Source organism: Diachasmimorpha longicaudata, chromosome 11 (genome assembly GCF_034640455.1).
Source record: "Diachasmimorpha longicaudata isolate KC_UGA_2023 chromosome 11, iyDiaLong2, whole genome shotgun sequence".
NCBI classification, from domain to species: Eukaryota; Metazoa; Arthropoda; class Insecta; order Hymenoptera; family Braconidae; genus Diachasmimorpha; species Diachasmimorpha longicaudata.
In genome coordinates, this window is record NC_087235.1 from 5,450,000 (window position 1) to 5,465,429 (window position 15,430).

The following is a 15,430-nucleotide window of genomic DNA, read 5'->3' on the forward strand; positions in this document are numbered from 1 at the left end:
AAAAAAAGTGGAAAAAAAGATGTGATCGACTCGGTATGATTGAGTGTCCAGGCGGAATATCACATGGGGAGTTAATACTTTCCTGTTGTTTTTCCCACTTTTTTATTTTTACTTTGAAATGGAAGTGTTATAATCGTGCAAATTGAATCTTCAAATAAAAAGGTCCAACTTCAATTGTGGGACCGAGAATTTAAATACAATTCAGCGCTAGCGGTCAATTTATCTTGCAAAATAAATATTTATTTACTCCTTTACTTGAGACTGGCCTTAAAATATTGCAGAAAATTTTAGAAATTCTTGTAGATAATATGAGACTTGTTTTTTCCAAATGTATTTGTCTACACTCATCACGAGTCGGGAGTTGATATTTTTCTCCCACGATTTTCCCTCTTTCACGATTTTTTTTATTGATACCGATATGATTTAATCTAGTTCCTGAAAATCTCCCATTCTTAGTAGTGATTAGTTATATGTTGTCCAAAGAGATTAAACCCGATATGATAGTTTAATCCCCCCACGAGTATCGGCTAGTTGACTTCCACAATCGCCTACCTTGTTTTCCACGCAAATATCTACACAATTGGATAAATAAAATCAAAGGATGAGATTTTTAAAATGCAAAACCTTTATTCACTTGCAACTACACAAATGATTGCCCCAAGAGTATCAATTACATGTGCACTATACTTCATATTTATTGATTGCAAGCGACAAAGGGACAGGCAACAAATGTAAAATGTTATATCAATGTTAAACTATATGTAATATAAACACTCAACTGTCACTGTTTACTTATCCTCGAATGGAAAAAAAATATCTGCTATCGAGGCTTGTATCGATATGGTCACTTGCCGAAATTCTTCCCAAAATTTTAATGACAATTGTTGCCGAGGATTCAGAAAATTTTTAATCTAAAAAACACAACAGAACACACGTTTTGAAAATAAGGCACCACGTTGAATTGAATTTTTAATCATCATGAGAACAGAATTTAAGAAATAATTACGTTGCTTCGAGTACTAGTGCTGACCTTTGACTAGACTCTCTCAGCAAGTGCAAAATAATTATTTTTCCTGAACCAGTGTCGGTCAACAACACGGTTCACTCTGTCATATCATCCGATTGGTTGGCAACAATTTCTTAATCGTTCGATGACGTAGAAAATTTATACATAAACACTTAAAAGATTTTTTTTTAATTTCACGCTGAAAGAATTTGTTGGAGTTCGTGAGGGAGTTCGCTGAATACTGTGCTCCAGTCGTTGGGAAAATCTTGTTGGGCTGAGTTTATCAATTCTGTTATTAATCCTTTTGTTTCTGAAATCAAGATAACATATTTAATTATAGTTCTAATAATCAATTAAATTGCGATCTAAGCAGCAAATTGATTTTAATTACCTTCAGTAGGTGCTTTCTTCTCATGCAGCACACTGATAGCAACCTTGAGAAGTGCTTGCATTTGGGGTTTAATAACTTCATGCCCAGCTCTGTAGAGAGTCAAAATGCTCCTGAAAACCGCTTGATACTCCTCGAAATCCTGTTTGAGAGGGAGTTGTTGAACAAAAGCTGGGAATACCCTCTCCAAATCCACAAGCGAATAATTACTGATAATGAGCCTGGCAATGACTCCAGTCATATTATCTCTGGGTCCAGCATGTTCCTCCCTCTGTAAAGCCTGCGAGAGCAGCTGAAGAATCTCATTATAATGAGAGTAGACACTCTCTTTGCCATGAAGCACCAATTCCCCAATGCCATAATACGCATTATTCCTGACTTCAGGACTGGGATCGTCAAGCCTCTTTCTGAAAAGTGGCAAAAGCTCCGGTACAAAAGCACCGACCGTGTGCCTCAACCCGGAGAGACACTCTGATATCGTTCCCACAGCGAATGACCTCTGTGCCTCGGACTTTCTGTCTTTAACCCTCTCCTTGAGGTGGGGCAGTACTTTCTGAAAGTAGAATGCAAATTCCTCGGCAGGAATGGCCTTTCCGAAGTACGACAGGACATCTCCAGCGCATTCAATGAGAAATTCGTCTTGCTCTGCCTCATTGTCCTCTCCCTCCCCATCGTCCTGATCCTGACACTCGATTTTTCCAGTAAATACGTCGATAACACAGTTCATAACTGCGTCTTTGTGACCCTCCCCAGCAACAACATCCTCTTTAATCTCTTTCAAAAGATCGGCTAATGCCTCTAAACCACTTATCACCACTTGTGGCTCGCAGTCTAGTCGAATTATCTCAGAGAGTTTGGGAATGTAAACCCCAATTGCTTTCAACAGTGCTTGCTTACCCTCCGGTGTGTTTATCTTTGAAAAGTTTATGCAGAACTGGGAAAGAGCGTCTATCGATGCTTTCTTTATATCCTCCTGTGGATAATTGATGAGTTTGAAGGTCTCCTCGAAGGATTTCTCGAGGTACGGGAGAAATGCGTCCTCAGTGTGATGGGCGATCTCTCTCAGTGCCAGAACTGCCTCTTCCTTCTCCTCTATGTAGGCATTTGCCACGCTATAACCAGCCACGTCACCGTCCTCATCATCCTCGTCGTCCTCGTTGTCTGTGTGCTCAATGTCTTCCTCCTCATCATTCTCATTGTCACTTGCGTCCTCGTACACGGGGAATGCACTGCTCTCACCGTCTTTGAAGTGAGGTACAATACCCTCAGAGCTCTGGATGCTGCTGAATATGTGCTCCAGAATCTGGGGAAGAACTGGAGCCATTTCTTTCTTAGTGAGGGAAGCTATTGAGGCGAAGAGACCGTATACTGCTTTTCGCAAGTCTGGCTCGTCTGTGCTGGTTATTAATTTTATTCCAAGGTCCAGGGATTTTCCTACTAAGGGGGCGAAGGTCTCTTCGCCAATTGTTCGGGCCAGAGCTCCTAGAGTGTCGACTGACTGGATCTGAAGACATATTGTCTCATCAGTATGGGTGTTCGTCAAATAAACATCCAGAATGGCTATAATTCGTTGAAAATATGGCACCATGTGCTCCTTGCTGGCATTGGCAACAGCTCCAATAGCACTGATAGCCAATTCCCTGATATGAACAGGCGAATCACCACTCAATGTCTCGAACAATCTATCCATCAGAGTCGGAAGATACGGTAGAAGAGCATCATTGATATTCTCACAGAAAGTTTCAAGTGCATAGAACATTCTGTCCACCGAAGGTGGCTCACGTCCCTCCTGCTTCAAATGTGCGCACATCTGTCCAAGATAATCAAAGAGAACGGGCAGCAGTTGCTGGGAATATTGGCTGATCTCCGGCTGAAGATACTCCGAGAACTGTCCGAGAGCAAAAAGTGCAGCATTTCGCACTACTGGTGACTGATCCGTGATCCCTTGGCAAATGCACGTCAAGAAGGACTCGAGATACTTGGACCTGATGTGCTCTGCACAACCTTCAGCGAGAACAGCAAGTGCCAGATACGACGCCTTCTTCGGGCAGATGTCAGTGCTCTGGAGGCCTGGTTCAACGTGCTTCAGAAGATGAGGAACTAGTTTATCAGGCTTCAGATGAATTGCGAGAAGATCGAGAGTCTGAGTAGCACAAGTGACTGGTGTGTTGTCCTCGTTCTCACCACTGAAGTAAACCTCGTCGTTCTCGTCGTCAGGGGGACTCGACATAAGTTCGAAAAGAACATCCACTATTGGCTCCACCATCTTGTGCTTGACTATCGCCTTTGTCTTGGTCCTGGCTAGACAGCCAATCAGTCCAATGGCCCTCACGCGAAGCTCGTCATCCAGAGTTTTATTTCTGGCTATTGTCAGGCACATGGGGATGATGTTTTTTATGTGAGGAGAGATGACAGTTGCTCCACTGTCGCAGAGCTCGTCGAATAGCTCCATGGCCTCGGCTGCTTTCTCCTGGTTTGTCACTGTCAACGCTTGGACTGCGCTCATCGCCATTGGAATCATCTGATTATAGGCGTTCACCATCACCTGATTGTTCTCCACTAGGGGCGTCAGATGGAGCATTGTTTGGATTATGTAGAAAGCTACGGGGGTGCCGAGGTCTTGGAGGCCACTGAAGGTCTGCCCCAGCAATGTCATCAACGAGCCTGCATGGGCCAGGTACACTTCTGGGGCCATCTCTGTCATTGTTGCCAGTGTGTACATTCCCAATTCCTTTTCAGACATGTTGTCACTTGTTACTAGCTGCTGGATGAACTGGAATATCTCCGGCCATGTGTTGTGGGGGATTTCATGCTTGACAATTACACCGATCAACTGGGCTATTCCATTCTTCACACCTCGGTGAGGCTCGTTTACCAATCCTTGAAGGAGAATGGATTTTACCTGCGTGCGAATCTCCACGGGAAGCTTATTCCAGTGATTTACTTTCGTGTATCTCTTACGAAGGAGTAGAGCTGCGTATTGTCTTATCTGGAAATTTATTTTAGGAGATTTTTACATATATTGAGGGAGGAGAACAGAATGAGGGGAATCCACGTGGGAGAATTTTGTTCTCTTACAAATGACGATCAAAGTTTGCAGGCAATTTCAACATTTTTCGAAAAATATTTCTCAAATAATCATTTTTTTGTCGAGCTTCGTTAGACATCTATGACATGCTCAAGTTCCTACGGAGGAGAGGATCCCTCTGGGTGACTCAAGCTAAAAAAAAATAGAACATCCCATCCCCCATGTTGACTCATCTCACTGTCCCAAATTCTTGAAGGATTCAACATATTCGACAGCCCTGTCAGTCTGTCAGAGAATTTAATATTACCTCAGGGTTTCCCGAAGAAACGATCAATTCGCACAGCATCGGCGTGCTCTCGGGCTTGGCCAGAGCTGCCCTCAATTCCAGAGTTCCCTTCAAATAAATAATTAATTGATGATTAACGAGTTGATTCTAAAAGCCGGATGAGCACGTGTTTAGTTCATGAATCATTGGTGAGAATTGATTAGTCAAGTCGTTGAAATAAATGTTCATACCTGTTGGATAACAGCATTGTCAGCCACTAGCAATTTCGCGAGGATCTCTTCCATGATGGTGAACGTGAAGGAGAACAGTCAGAGATAATTTCGCTAAAAATTGTTAACGAGTTGTCGGAGGAAATGCACAGCTGGTCGCCATTGGCCTCGTTTCGGCACTGAAGACATCCGAGTTCGAAAACCCCCGATGTCCCTTCGCCTATCTCACATCGGTTTGTTTTATCCATTTCAGGTATGGCAGAGAATACCCGCAGAGCTCCCTACACCGCCATCTTGCGGCGAACAGCCGGCTGTGCGCAGTCCAGCAAGATGGCGTCACTCGAGTCTTTGTTCTCTACTTCGTCGTGTTTAAATCATCCTCAGAGCGTCGAACCCGGTGATATGAGCATTTTGTAAACGTTTAATGTAAGTATGTTTACTACAGTAGTGAAAATAATATACAATAGTAGTCGAGAGCTTAATTATACACACTCATTGAGTGATTATTTACGAAGGGGGGGATTGCTCGCCATTCGACAATTTTTGGCTCGTTAATGGCGACGCTGATGTTGAAAAAAATTTCTGGGTTTATGGGATTGTTTGGAAATACTTCTTTTTAGAGCCTCGGGGGAATTGTCTCACTATTGTAGTGAAACACCCCGACAAATAAACCCGATGCTGTGAAAATATACAGGTTAAGCTGGGTTTATATCATTGTCTCCCATTCTTTTGCTTTGAAATAAACAGAGTGGGTGAAAGGTGGATCCTGGCTTGTGCACTTGTCACCGCCTATTTTTTATGCTTCAAACACATCTAGATATTCTCTCGATGTTTTATTTTTTTGGGGTTATCTTCGTTCTCTTCTTCCTTTGGTTTTGAAGATTTTTTTAAGGTGAGGAAATGTGCTGAGAATTTATTATTTCTCAAGCACTTTCCTTCTCCATCACTTGTCTCTTCCCTCCTCGTCCTAATTATTCTGTTGTTCACCAAGTGAATTGAATTTCTTTGTCTTGATATTGTTAAGAAACTTCGGAAGTCTCCATTTTGTTTATTTCAATTTTTCGTCGAGATAAATCATTCGCAATGATTTTTTTCCCTGTCACAGGCATTTTTAGAATAGAAAGGGGGGCCCACGGTTCCATGGGAAGTGCACTAAATTGACCTGGACAATTTATTTTCTCGAAAAAAACCCTTTGGCTTTTTTCCACTCTGGCTTTTCCTCTCGATTCAATGTTGCGTTACTCTTCTTCTAGATATTAAATTCTGAAAAATAGGTAGAGAGGTAGAGGATCGAGGACAGTGGTTGGGGCTGTCAACAGGCTCGTTGAGTGGCTCCGCTTGCACGTCGTGACGATGCTCCAAGTAAAATTTCACGCACTACCACTTATCTATTTATTTCTCTCCATAAAAAACCATCTAGATGGAGCAAGTCTGAGGGATTATTTCGCACTGACCTGCGCTATTTGTCAAGAGGGATTTTTAGATTTTTTCTCGGAATGTTTCGGGGTAAATAGGTGCTGGAGCATTGGAGTCTGGGTGGGAGGATGAATTAATGGGAAATTAAACGGTTCTGAGATCTGCTTGCCACACCGCTGGAATCTGCTTCGTGTTGCCGACGCACGCCACATGCCTTCAACCGTTGCAGATTGTGTCATGATGTTTAATTTATCGTGTAAATATCAATGAGAAAAAAAAATGGAGAAATGGGTGACGATGATTCGAGAGGGGAGTAATTTAACGCTTCGCCAAATTAATTATGTGATTACGACGAGAGTTATCGAAATGTGGGGTTTTTAATCATTTTTTTAGAGGTTTTTCAAAGTAATTTTTGATTCAGTGCATTCAAAATCCAATATCTCGATGAATTTTGGGTTAAATCGCATTGCAACGACGTCTTGAAATAAAGAGCTTCTTGAAAGTGTCCAATTAGCCCAGAAAAAGAGGGCAGAAAAGGCCGGAATCAAATAAAAAAAAATTTATGGAAAATTCAAGTTGGAATTTTTTTTTTCAGTGTTAAAAAATCGGAATGTTTGAACAAGTGCAGTGACCGCCACATGGAACTACCCCTTATGTACCCATCTCGTGCTACCACGTTTTTTACGACCTTTTGAGTGATTCTGGATGCCGTACAAATACTCCACTGCACGTCTGGATGCAACGTGTTGCCACATTATCTCTTTATCTCAAATGGAATTTCGAATAGGTAAGTAAAATCCCAGACAATATTTTTTAGCAAACAATATCTTTATTCTACGGAACAGATAATCCTTTGGCTTAATCCCTAGTCTTAATTTAACAGTAGATTTCTCTTCGCTAGAGCTGATGATTATGAATATAAATAGGCACATTTTTTTTTGGTACATTTTTGCGTCAATTTTTTGGTGAAGTGATTGGTATCGATCGTGTCTGGTCTTTCGTTAGATGAAATACACAGAACTTGGCGTGTGTCCGAGGTACGAGGATTTTCGCTCCACTAAGGCACCACCTGAACTATTCGAACTTGAATTGCAGCTCTGAATTCTCAGCCCTGAAACAAAATACGTGAATTAGTGTTTCGCAATTTCTGATAGACAGTCGGAATATTTTTATTGGGGTACAGTTGTAGTCTGAAGAGACTGAAAGGTTGAAAAAAATTCTGGAAATTCTAAAACGCTCGGAATTTTTATTTAGCAAAAACTTCAAGTAATTTTTTCCTTTACATTCGAATGTACGAGACCTCCGCCAAACGCTCGGTTTTTATTTTTTTCCAGTACTACATTTTAGAGAGGACCACACACAATCCTCACAGATGATGATAAAAAATCATATCCAAAGAGAAAGAACCATGTTCTCAAGTTGATGCCTCAAGTACCAAAATACTTGACTCCTCTCTTTTCTCTCTTTTATTAAAGTTTTCCCCGGAGATCTCGAGTACACCCTCAGGGGAGCCTTACCAATTTATTGGGTATAATTCCCTTAATTTGATATTTAGAGGGGGCGTAACACATGGGAAAGAATAAATGAACAGAAATTTTCGACGACAGGTTTAGGTGTTAGTTACGAATTATGATTCAATGGCTCCATTCAGATTGGAATGTCTCTAGCGACCCAACAAAGGGCTGAGCATCTCGTTTCTTAATGACTCGTTTCTAGTATTCAACGATTTTTTATTTTTCTGTTTCAGATGAGAATTTGGTGAAAAAAAGTGAAGTGACATGAAAAAAAGTGAAATAAAGTGAAAAAAAGTGAAGTAAAGTGAAATAAAGTGAAGTGAAAAAAGTGGTTCCAGAGATTCAAAAGCGGTTTTCAGGATTTTAAAGGATATTTCATCGGTGCAGCAAAGGTAAGTCTAGTTTTTGTAAGAGATCCAGGAAACAATTAAATATCTGAATTTCCAAAGGTGAATATTACGAGAAAATCCATGAATAATCAATTACTGGTTTTTTAATTGCGCGTTATAAAAATTCAACAATTTTTTTTATTTTGGAACAAATAATTTGGAAAGCTCAGACCTTTTAATCGTTTACTGATGAAGCGAAAATCTTGAAAATGCATAGGCAATCAATTATCGCAATCAATTACAAGATATATTCATATCAGAAATCTATTCCACGATCGTTAAAATGTTTTCTTTTGCGTGGAAAAATAGAAGAATCTCACGATTTATCAATGTTCATGTTCTTCGCAAGTTAACGAACATGTAATCGTGGTTTAAATCCCCTCTGGAGTAAGAGTGGATTAAAGAACGCGTTGTTTATCGGGCCTGTAAACATTTTGATGATAGGTGGCCCGGGATCGCACTTCGTTGAGTGTGACTACTTAGGCGATATGAGTTTATAAAAGCGAATTTTTTTTTTCCTCTGCTTTTGTAATGAATTCCCGATTATCGTTATTCAACACCGGAAAATAGCGATAGAATTGATTTATCGTTCCCCGAATTTGATTTTTTTTATTTGTCGTGGTTTTGTTGGGGGAGCTTGTGACATTGATGATGATTTTTTGAAGCTCCGGGGACACGTGGTGAGTGCGTTAAAAAGCTAACTGTCACCGGAGCTAATAGTCGCTGTCATGTTCCGTCGGTTTCAGGCGACGACGTTCTTCCGTTTCACTGAATCAAGTCGTCGAACTCACAAAATGAATAAACAATTTTGAGACACTTGAGCAAGACTCCAATTTGCATAACACAAGGATAAATAATAATAACGCGTAGAGCAATTTAAATTTAAATTTTACGAAAACGTTTTGATTAATTGTCTCTCAAAAGAAAAATTGTTAATTGCGCAATAATTTTTTACAACGATTGTGAGTTAGTTCTACGTTTTATTCAGTTTCGACTCGTACTTTAAAATTTATTTTTCGTGCTTTTTATTTTTCCCTACGCGCGATAAATGGCAGAAGGATTTTTGTTTGAAGATTCAAGAACAAAGGGATATGACAGTTTAATGTGACGGGTAGGCTGGCGCCGATGGAACTCATAAAGTTTCCCGGCTTTTCCCACATGGCCCGGCGTCGTTGAGTCCTTGCTGATCCTTTTCGACAGCCGTAGAAAATTGACACTCGTTAAAGTCAACACATTTAGTCTAGTATGAGCTCAATGGGTGGTATGAGACCTGTGGTACAACAGGTCCTTCGTGCTTTCTACCCTTTTTGGCCAGGACAAAGTGATCTCGTCTTACATACTCCAAAACACAATGAATACAATGAAAAGAGAGGAGAAATTCGAGACATGCGATAGAATTAGTCCCGGTGATTTTAGAAAAAATTCCAGGACCACATGTTCATTGAAAATTAATTGTAAAATCGTTTCTCAACATTTTTTATCCAATTCATTGGTCACCATAATTTCCCAGATGTTTCCAAGTAAAAATCCTGATAAAAAAAATGAAATTCACGACGTACCATGATCAGTAGCGGGCGTAGGGCATTCACTGTAGGGTGAGCTGATATTTCCAACTGAACTACTACCCCCGGTGTGTGCTTGAAGACTCCTCATAGCAGCGACATTGATATTACCACAATTACCCCCAAGCCCATATCCAACATAATAATCCTGAGGATGTTGTGGTAATTGCTGTTGTCCACTGGTCGTACACTTGTAATTACAGCTCATGAGGGCCTCGTTATCACTCTCGGTTTTGTATCCCACCCCCTCCTGTACCTGCTCTTTGTTCAAAAATCCCTCGGTGGGTCTGTAGGTAAGCTGATCCTGACTCCTGACGTATGGCTCATTTTTAAACGCAATCTCTCCATTTCTGTACAACGAAGCCTCACCAGTTTTGTACGTGACCTCAGTCGTCTTGTACGTCACCTCGGCAATTGGTGGGGGTGGGGGTTTGTACGCAGTTTCAGGATAGGAACTCCATTCTGGAACAGTTCCAGCAGCAGCACCGTACATCGTAGCATACTCTTGATAATTTTGATACTGATTTTGATATCCATTTGAATAATCAACACCGGTAGCCGGTATATTGTCGTAGCAGGGAGGCTGTACCCCTCCGACACCCACTGGTGCACCACCGGGAAAGTACTGGGAGTACTGGGGCTTCAGTGCTTGACATTTTCTCCGGAAGCCCCTGGGCCTTCGGCGAAAGCTACCCTCCTCGAACATGTACTCACTCGCTGGATCAATTGTCCAGTAGTGGCCCTTTCCTGGCCTTCCCAGGCCCTTTGGTAGCTTTATGAAGCACTCGTTGAGGCTCAGATTGTGACGCACTGAGTTCTTCCAGCCCTGGTAGGACCCTCGGAAGAAGGGAAATCGTTGCTGGAGAAATGTGTATATCTCGGAGAGGGTCAGACGTTTATCTGGGCTCGATTGAATCGCCATTACTATCAGGGCTATGTAGGAGTAGGGGGGCTTTTCCTGGCGACGTGCACCTGGCTTTCGTGGTGCCTCCGGGGCACTTGTCATCAGGGTATCACTCTGGGATAGGGATGAAATAACACTTGAGGGGGTTCTTGACACCAGGGGATGAGCACTTGAGGATGTTGTCAGGTGGTCGTGCAGGTGGAGAGACGATGACTCCAGGTCACTCTTCATCTTGGGGTTCAGGTAGTTGTCGTACATTGGTGAGAGATTTCTTTTTTTTTTTCACTGGTTATCACTCGTCACGGTTAACATGTTTCGATTGAGGATTGGGGTGTAGGAGGGTGAGGTGATTGTGTTTACATGGGAGAGGGATTTGGGGTGAGTTGGGGGCTTGGGATTTGTTGGTTTGATTATGGAGTTGTTTGGATGGGAGAGAAAGTATCGCGTGTGAGGGTTACGGATGACTGGTGGACCGAGATGATCGGATGAGGAGAGGATTCAATGCAGCTGGGGTGTGGCATGATGGGTTAGAGACGCCTATGGGTGGGGATTCTGCGTTTCAATGGGTCTGAGTGGTCGGTTTTGTTAGGATTTATCGGGATTTGGGGCCAATCGTGGGGCGCTTGGGGTTTGAGACAGGTTTTATTGGAGTATCAGTACTTGATCTCGTCGATTTAGCTATTTAATTAATTAATTAATTGATCATCCAATCGATTTTATGAATTCATTGGTTATTCATTAACTTAATTAATTAATTTTATTATATAATTGATTTAGTTGACTAATTTTTCTGCTTCTCTGGATTTTTTGGGAAACGTCTGGCGTTAAAGAGAATTTTTTTAGGCAGAAAATTTTTTAAGACTTTTCTATAATTGATTTGTGGTATTTGAAGGGGGGGAGAGATCAATCGGTAATCGATCCAACTGTCGGCCTGGTATGTTGTGCTGAGGCGTTTGGTCTTCTTCTTCTCAAGTGACTCCCGTCAATGAGGAACCGATTGCAAGAGGTTTGTTTGTTATTCATGGTGTGTGATGCCAGTTCAAATGACACAAAGACGTCATAGAGATATTCAGAGATTAGATAGCAAAGGAGAGTGGGATTTAATTCTGATATTTATCTCGGGCTCTTGGCGATGAACTTGGAACACTCCTCTCTCTTCGGTTCGTCAATGCTGGATTTGTTTGGGTTGGGAGGAGTAATGTGGTGATAGAGAGGTGACAGACCGGATGGTTGGGCCTTGTAGACCATTCAGACTAATTGTCGGGCCTTTTTTCTTGACACCTCTCATTCTCTTGTCAGGGACAACAGCTCAAAGAAATTAAATTGAAAAGAGAAACAAAAATTCTCTTTCAAATTGAAAATTAATTCATTTCTGCAGAATAAATTTAATCTTCAGCCCCAAATCATTTCGTGTTTATTTACATATTTTAATTAAACAAAAAATTGTCTCCGGGAGTCTCCAACCACTTGTTATAATTTATGTTCTATGCGTCTGCGTGTGGTATAAGGGGTTGAGGATTTTTCAAAAAAATGTCGAGTGCATGGTCTCTGGTCCACCCACTTGTCCGGCCTTCAGCAACCCCCCCGGTGGCCTCAAGGGTGGAGTGCTTCTGTTTACCGTTACGCCTTCGAGATTCATAAGTGTTCAGTTCATCTTATTCTTATCTCAAGAAGTGAAATCGTATTTTCATTTTTTTTTTTTCATTATCAGTTGGAATTCATTTTTTGCTGATCCCATTAAATGTTCATTCTTCTCATTGGATCGAGAGGAAACCGGGGAAGGTTAGTGCCTCGTGGCTCTGGGTAGCACGTGAAGCTGCAAGCTCTCGCAGCCGAGGGAAAAACGACGGGGCCACCCAGGCCGCCATCAGACGCGCCGACAACACTGTTTACACGATATTCGTAATTTTATACCACTGATCGTACATGTCTGGTACAGTAACCCTATGGTGTCCCTCAGTGTCATTCATTCCCTTTGACTTTTCGACTTTTTATATTCAAATGTTACCTTTGGACGTAAGTTATCCCCGAATGTTCCATTACGGAGGATAAATAAATTAATATTTCTCCCTCGCATATGCAACTTTATAATTATACGATAAATTGGTGGGGGGGGAGGAGGAGTGATAGTTTGTAAAATCTGTGCAAACAGCTTAACTATTGATTAATTTTCCGAAGGTTGAACCGTAATAGAAGAGCGATAAAATAAAAAATTCTAAAATAGAGAATTAGTTCAGAATCAGGTGCGCTAATTTGTTCCACAAACAATACGATTATCCACTTGTTTATACTTGAATTTATTCCCCGAAAAAAAAAATGAAAATTTAATTATAAATCTCTCACTCATGAAAAGCCCCAGTGGGGTCTGGTGAGTGTTTCTTTCTGATCGGTATTGCGAGGTAGAACCGCAGTTTCATTCGAGGGGAAGAACGAATCCGAAATAAGACGATGTTTACACGATCCTCAGCTATTTTGGAAAGCGTGCAAAGTTTTGAGGCCTCTTGAATCGATTCATTTACTCCAATCCCACGTAACGTTCACTCCACGTTCTATCACACCCTCACCCACCACCCGTATTCCTCACAAATTTTAAATTCCCTGAGTCATTAACCGAGAATTAACAATTTAATTCTGTTTATGGAAAGTCCCGGGGGCCTCTTAAGGTCTGTTTACTCGCAGCGTGGTATCCTGGTTATGATCCACTGGCTTTTAGCACTCGTCTCAAAAATCCTCTTCTGACTGAAGTTCCTCTTCTTTCGAGGACGCACTCCCCTGGTAGCTCGATGACAGCATGAACGAGTTACAGTAGTCCTAAATTGTTTACAATCTTATCAAAACACTGCTTGAAATATCCAGTTGGGGGGCAGAGAGAGAAAAGGCGGAGGAAGCTGTCAAAAAAATTTGGTAAATTAAATTTTCGACATTTTTGTTTTTAATCGAAAGTTGCCATTGGGGCTTTACTATTCCATGAAGACGGGGATAAATCAGGGCCTTCAAAGAGAAAAAAGAATTCCGTTTAGACGAAGCGAAGAAAAATTAAAGTCAAGTTCAGAATAATGAGAATTCAACTGCATCTGTTAGTTAAATTGGGGGGGAAAAAAATTCAAGTGTGTGTGAGACATAGGGTGTGTCTCGATGTATTTCAGAAAATTAACAGTTTCAAAGAGCCCAGTATTTCTGGGATGCATTTCTGCGGTGGAAAGAGCATAATTTTACACTCAGTTCGAAGGCACAGGAGATTATGTAAACAATTTACTCATGAGGACCGCAATGTTGTAGTTGCTTTTCAGCTTCGACCTTAGACTCACTCGGAATAACCACTTTTCGTACTTCAATAATTTATTGGAATGTAATTTTCCAACTTCAGTGAAATATGAATGAGATTTCGGTTGTTTATTGATTGAGCTGAGAGATTAGAACAGCTTGAGGAAGTGTTATTTCGAGGAAGCAGGTATTTTTTCAAATTTTTCGTTTGCTTTTTTTATGGAGTATTGTTTATATTTTGGGGTCATGTACAATGAGGGGGTGGGTGATGGGGAGGAGGGAGGGGTGAAGTGATAGGAGGCCGTTGTATTTCACCCCCTTCTCGGTGGTCTGAAATGGAGCGAGGCACCAGCTGCGGCCATCTTGCCAGCGCTAGCTGAGTTTTAACGGCGTCGTTAAGATAGTTTTTTTTTTTTAATTCTCAACGATCGTTTGTTAAATGCCGTAGACATCAACCGGAATAGATTGCCGTCAAAGTTTCATTCGTTCGAACAATGTTAATAATTTTGAAGATAAAATTCATTCACGCGCTTCTGGGTTAAACTATTGCGTACGGGAATTGAGGTGAAGGATAGTAGAAATTTCAGACCTATAAATGAATAAAAAAATTGGTATTCCAGGACTGCAAAATAACTATTTTCTGGGCATTTGCCAGATTTTTCGGAGCCGGAAGTTGTAAATTAGCGCATCTGGTTGCTTTGTCTCGTTTTACTTGGGAAAATCGAAATGTGAATTTATCACGATAAAAAGAGGGAGAAACGTGAGGTGCTGTAAACCAGAGTCGTAAAAGATAAGAGACAGATGTGGCCCTTTTTTGCGGATTAGATTTGAAAATGACGAGGATGAAAGGACTTATCACTGGCATCTGCTCCCTGAGGAAAGAACTACAACTGCCATTTTCCATTGATCGGTATTTTTTTTCTCATAGTGAGGTAACTGACTTACCATCACCAGAAAATTTCTCCCTTTCCGATGTGCCGTCTGTCGGTAACGTAGCTCTTCGAATGGTTTTTGAACTCGCCATCGACGGTTCAGGATGAGTCCTGCATTGCTCGCCTCATTATTCAAAATAAATAACTCACCGTGGAGTTTTCTAATAAAACAAATGAAATTTACAAACACCACAAAATAATATTTTTCAAACTGCAATCGTGGGATTAATTATTCAGTGCTAGTGTAACTCGCGAAATTATTTTCTAACAAAATTGGAGCAAATCGTATTGTTATTATTATTCCAGTAAGAAAGGGAAAATTTGTTGCTTTCATTGTCGTCGATTAAGGAGAATTGGCAGGACGATTGGAAAATCTCTAAATCGGCTGCATTCCAGACTAAATAAAAACATTGTAAAGCCCATTATACCCCCTCCAACCTGCGTGACGCCAGATTTCGTATATTTTCTGAATCAATATTGAAGTTCTCATTGCGACCTTGGGTGCAATGTAACAACAGGTAGAGAGTATCCC

The 15,430-nt window shown here is 41.1% G+C and overlaps 2 protein-coding genes across 2 annotated transcripts; both read right to left on the reverse strand.

Moving 5' to 3' along the window:
• Positions 1-607: 607 nt before the first annotated feature.
• LOC135167207 (importin-4-like) lies at positions 608-5,109 on the reverse strand. The gene is made up of 4 exons (XM_064130157.1): positions 4,939-5,109; positions 4,730-4,816; positions 1,398-4,383; positions 608-1,316 (listed from the first exon to the last, which is right to left on the reverse strand). Exons 1-4 carry the CDS (start codon positions 4,990-4,992, stop codon positions 1,201-1,203), a joined length of 3,243 nt encoding a protein of 1,080 aa, XP_063986227.1. The 5' UTR covers positions 4,993-5,109; the 3' UTR covers positions 608-1,200.
• Positions 5,110-7,113: 2,004 nt separating this feature from the next.
• LOC135167217 (forkhead box protein F2-like) lies at positions 7,114-11,150 on the reverse strand. Its single transcript, XM_064130188.1, has 2 exons — positions 9,796-11,150; positions 7,114-7,444 (listed from the first exon to the last, which is right to left on the reverse strand). Exons 1-2 carry the CDS (start codon positions 10,958-10,960, stop codon positions 7,335-7,337), a joined length of 1,275 nt encoding a protein of 424 aa, XP_063986258.1. The 5' UTR covers positions 10,961-11,150; the 3' UTR covers positions 7,114-7,334.
• Positions 11,151-15,430: the final 4,280 nt, after the last annotated feature.

What these genes read in the sequence shown, in the direction of transcription:
- LOC135167207 (XM_064130157.1), bottom strand. Translation starts at nt 4,992, where the DNA reads ATGGAAGAGATCCTCGCGAAATTGCTAGTGGCTGACAATGCTGTTATC. An exon ending in ACAATGCTGTTATCCAACAG is followed by an intron (nt 4,817 to 4,938) that starts GTATGAACATTT and finishes ATTTATTTGAAG; the next exon opens with GGAACTCTGGAATTGAGGGC. An exon ending in TTTCTTCGGGAAACCCTGAG is followed by an intron (nt 4,384 to 4,729) that starts GTAATATTAAAT and finishes ATAAATTTCCAG; the next exon opens with ATAAGACAATACGCAGCTCT.
- LOC135167217 (XM_064130188.1), bottom strand. Translation starts at nt 10,960, where the DNA reads ATGTACGACAACTACCTGAACCCCAAGATGAAGAGTGACCTGGAGTCA. An exon ending in TACGCCCGCTACTGATCATG is followed by an intron (nt 7,445 to 9,795) that starts GTACGTCGTGAA and finishes ATTTTGTTTCAG; the next exon opens with GGCTGAGAATTCAGAGCTGC.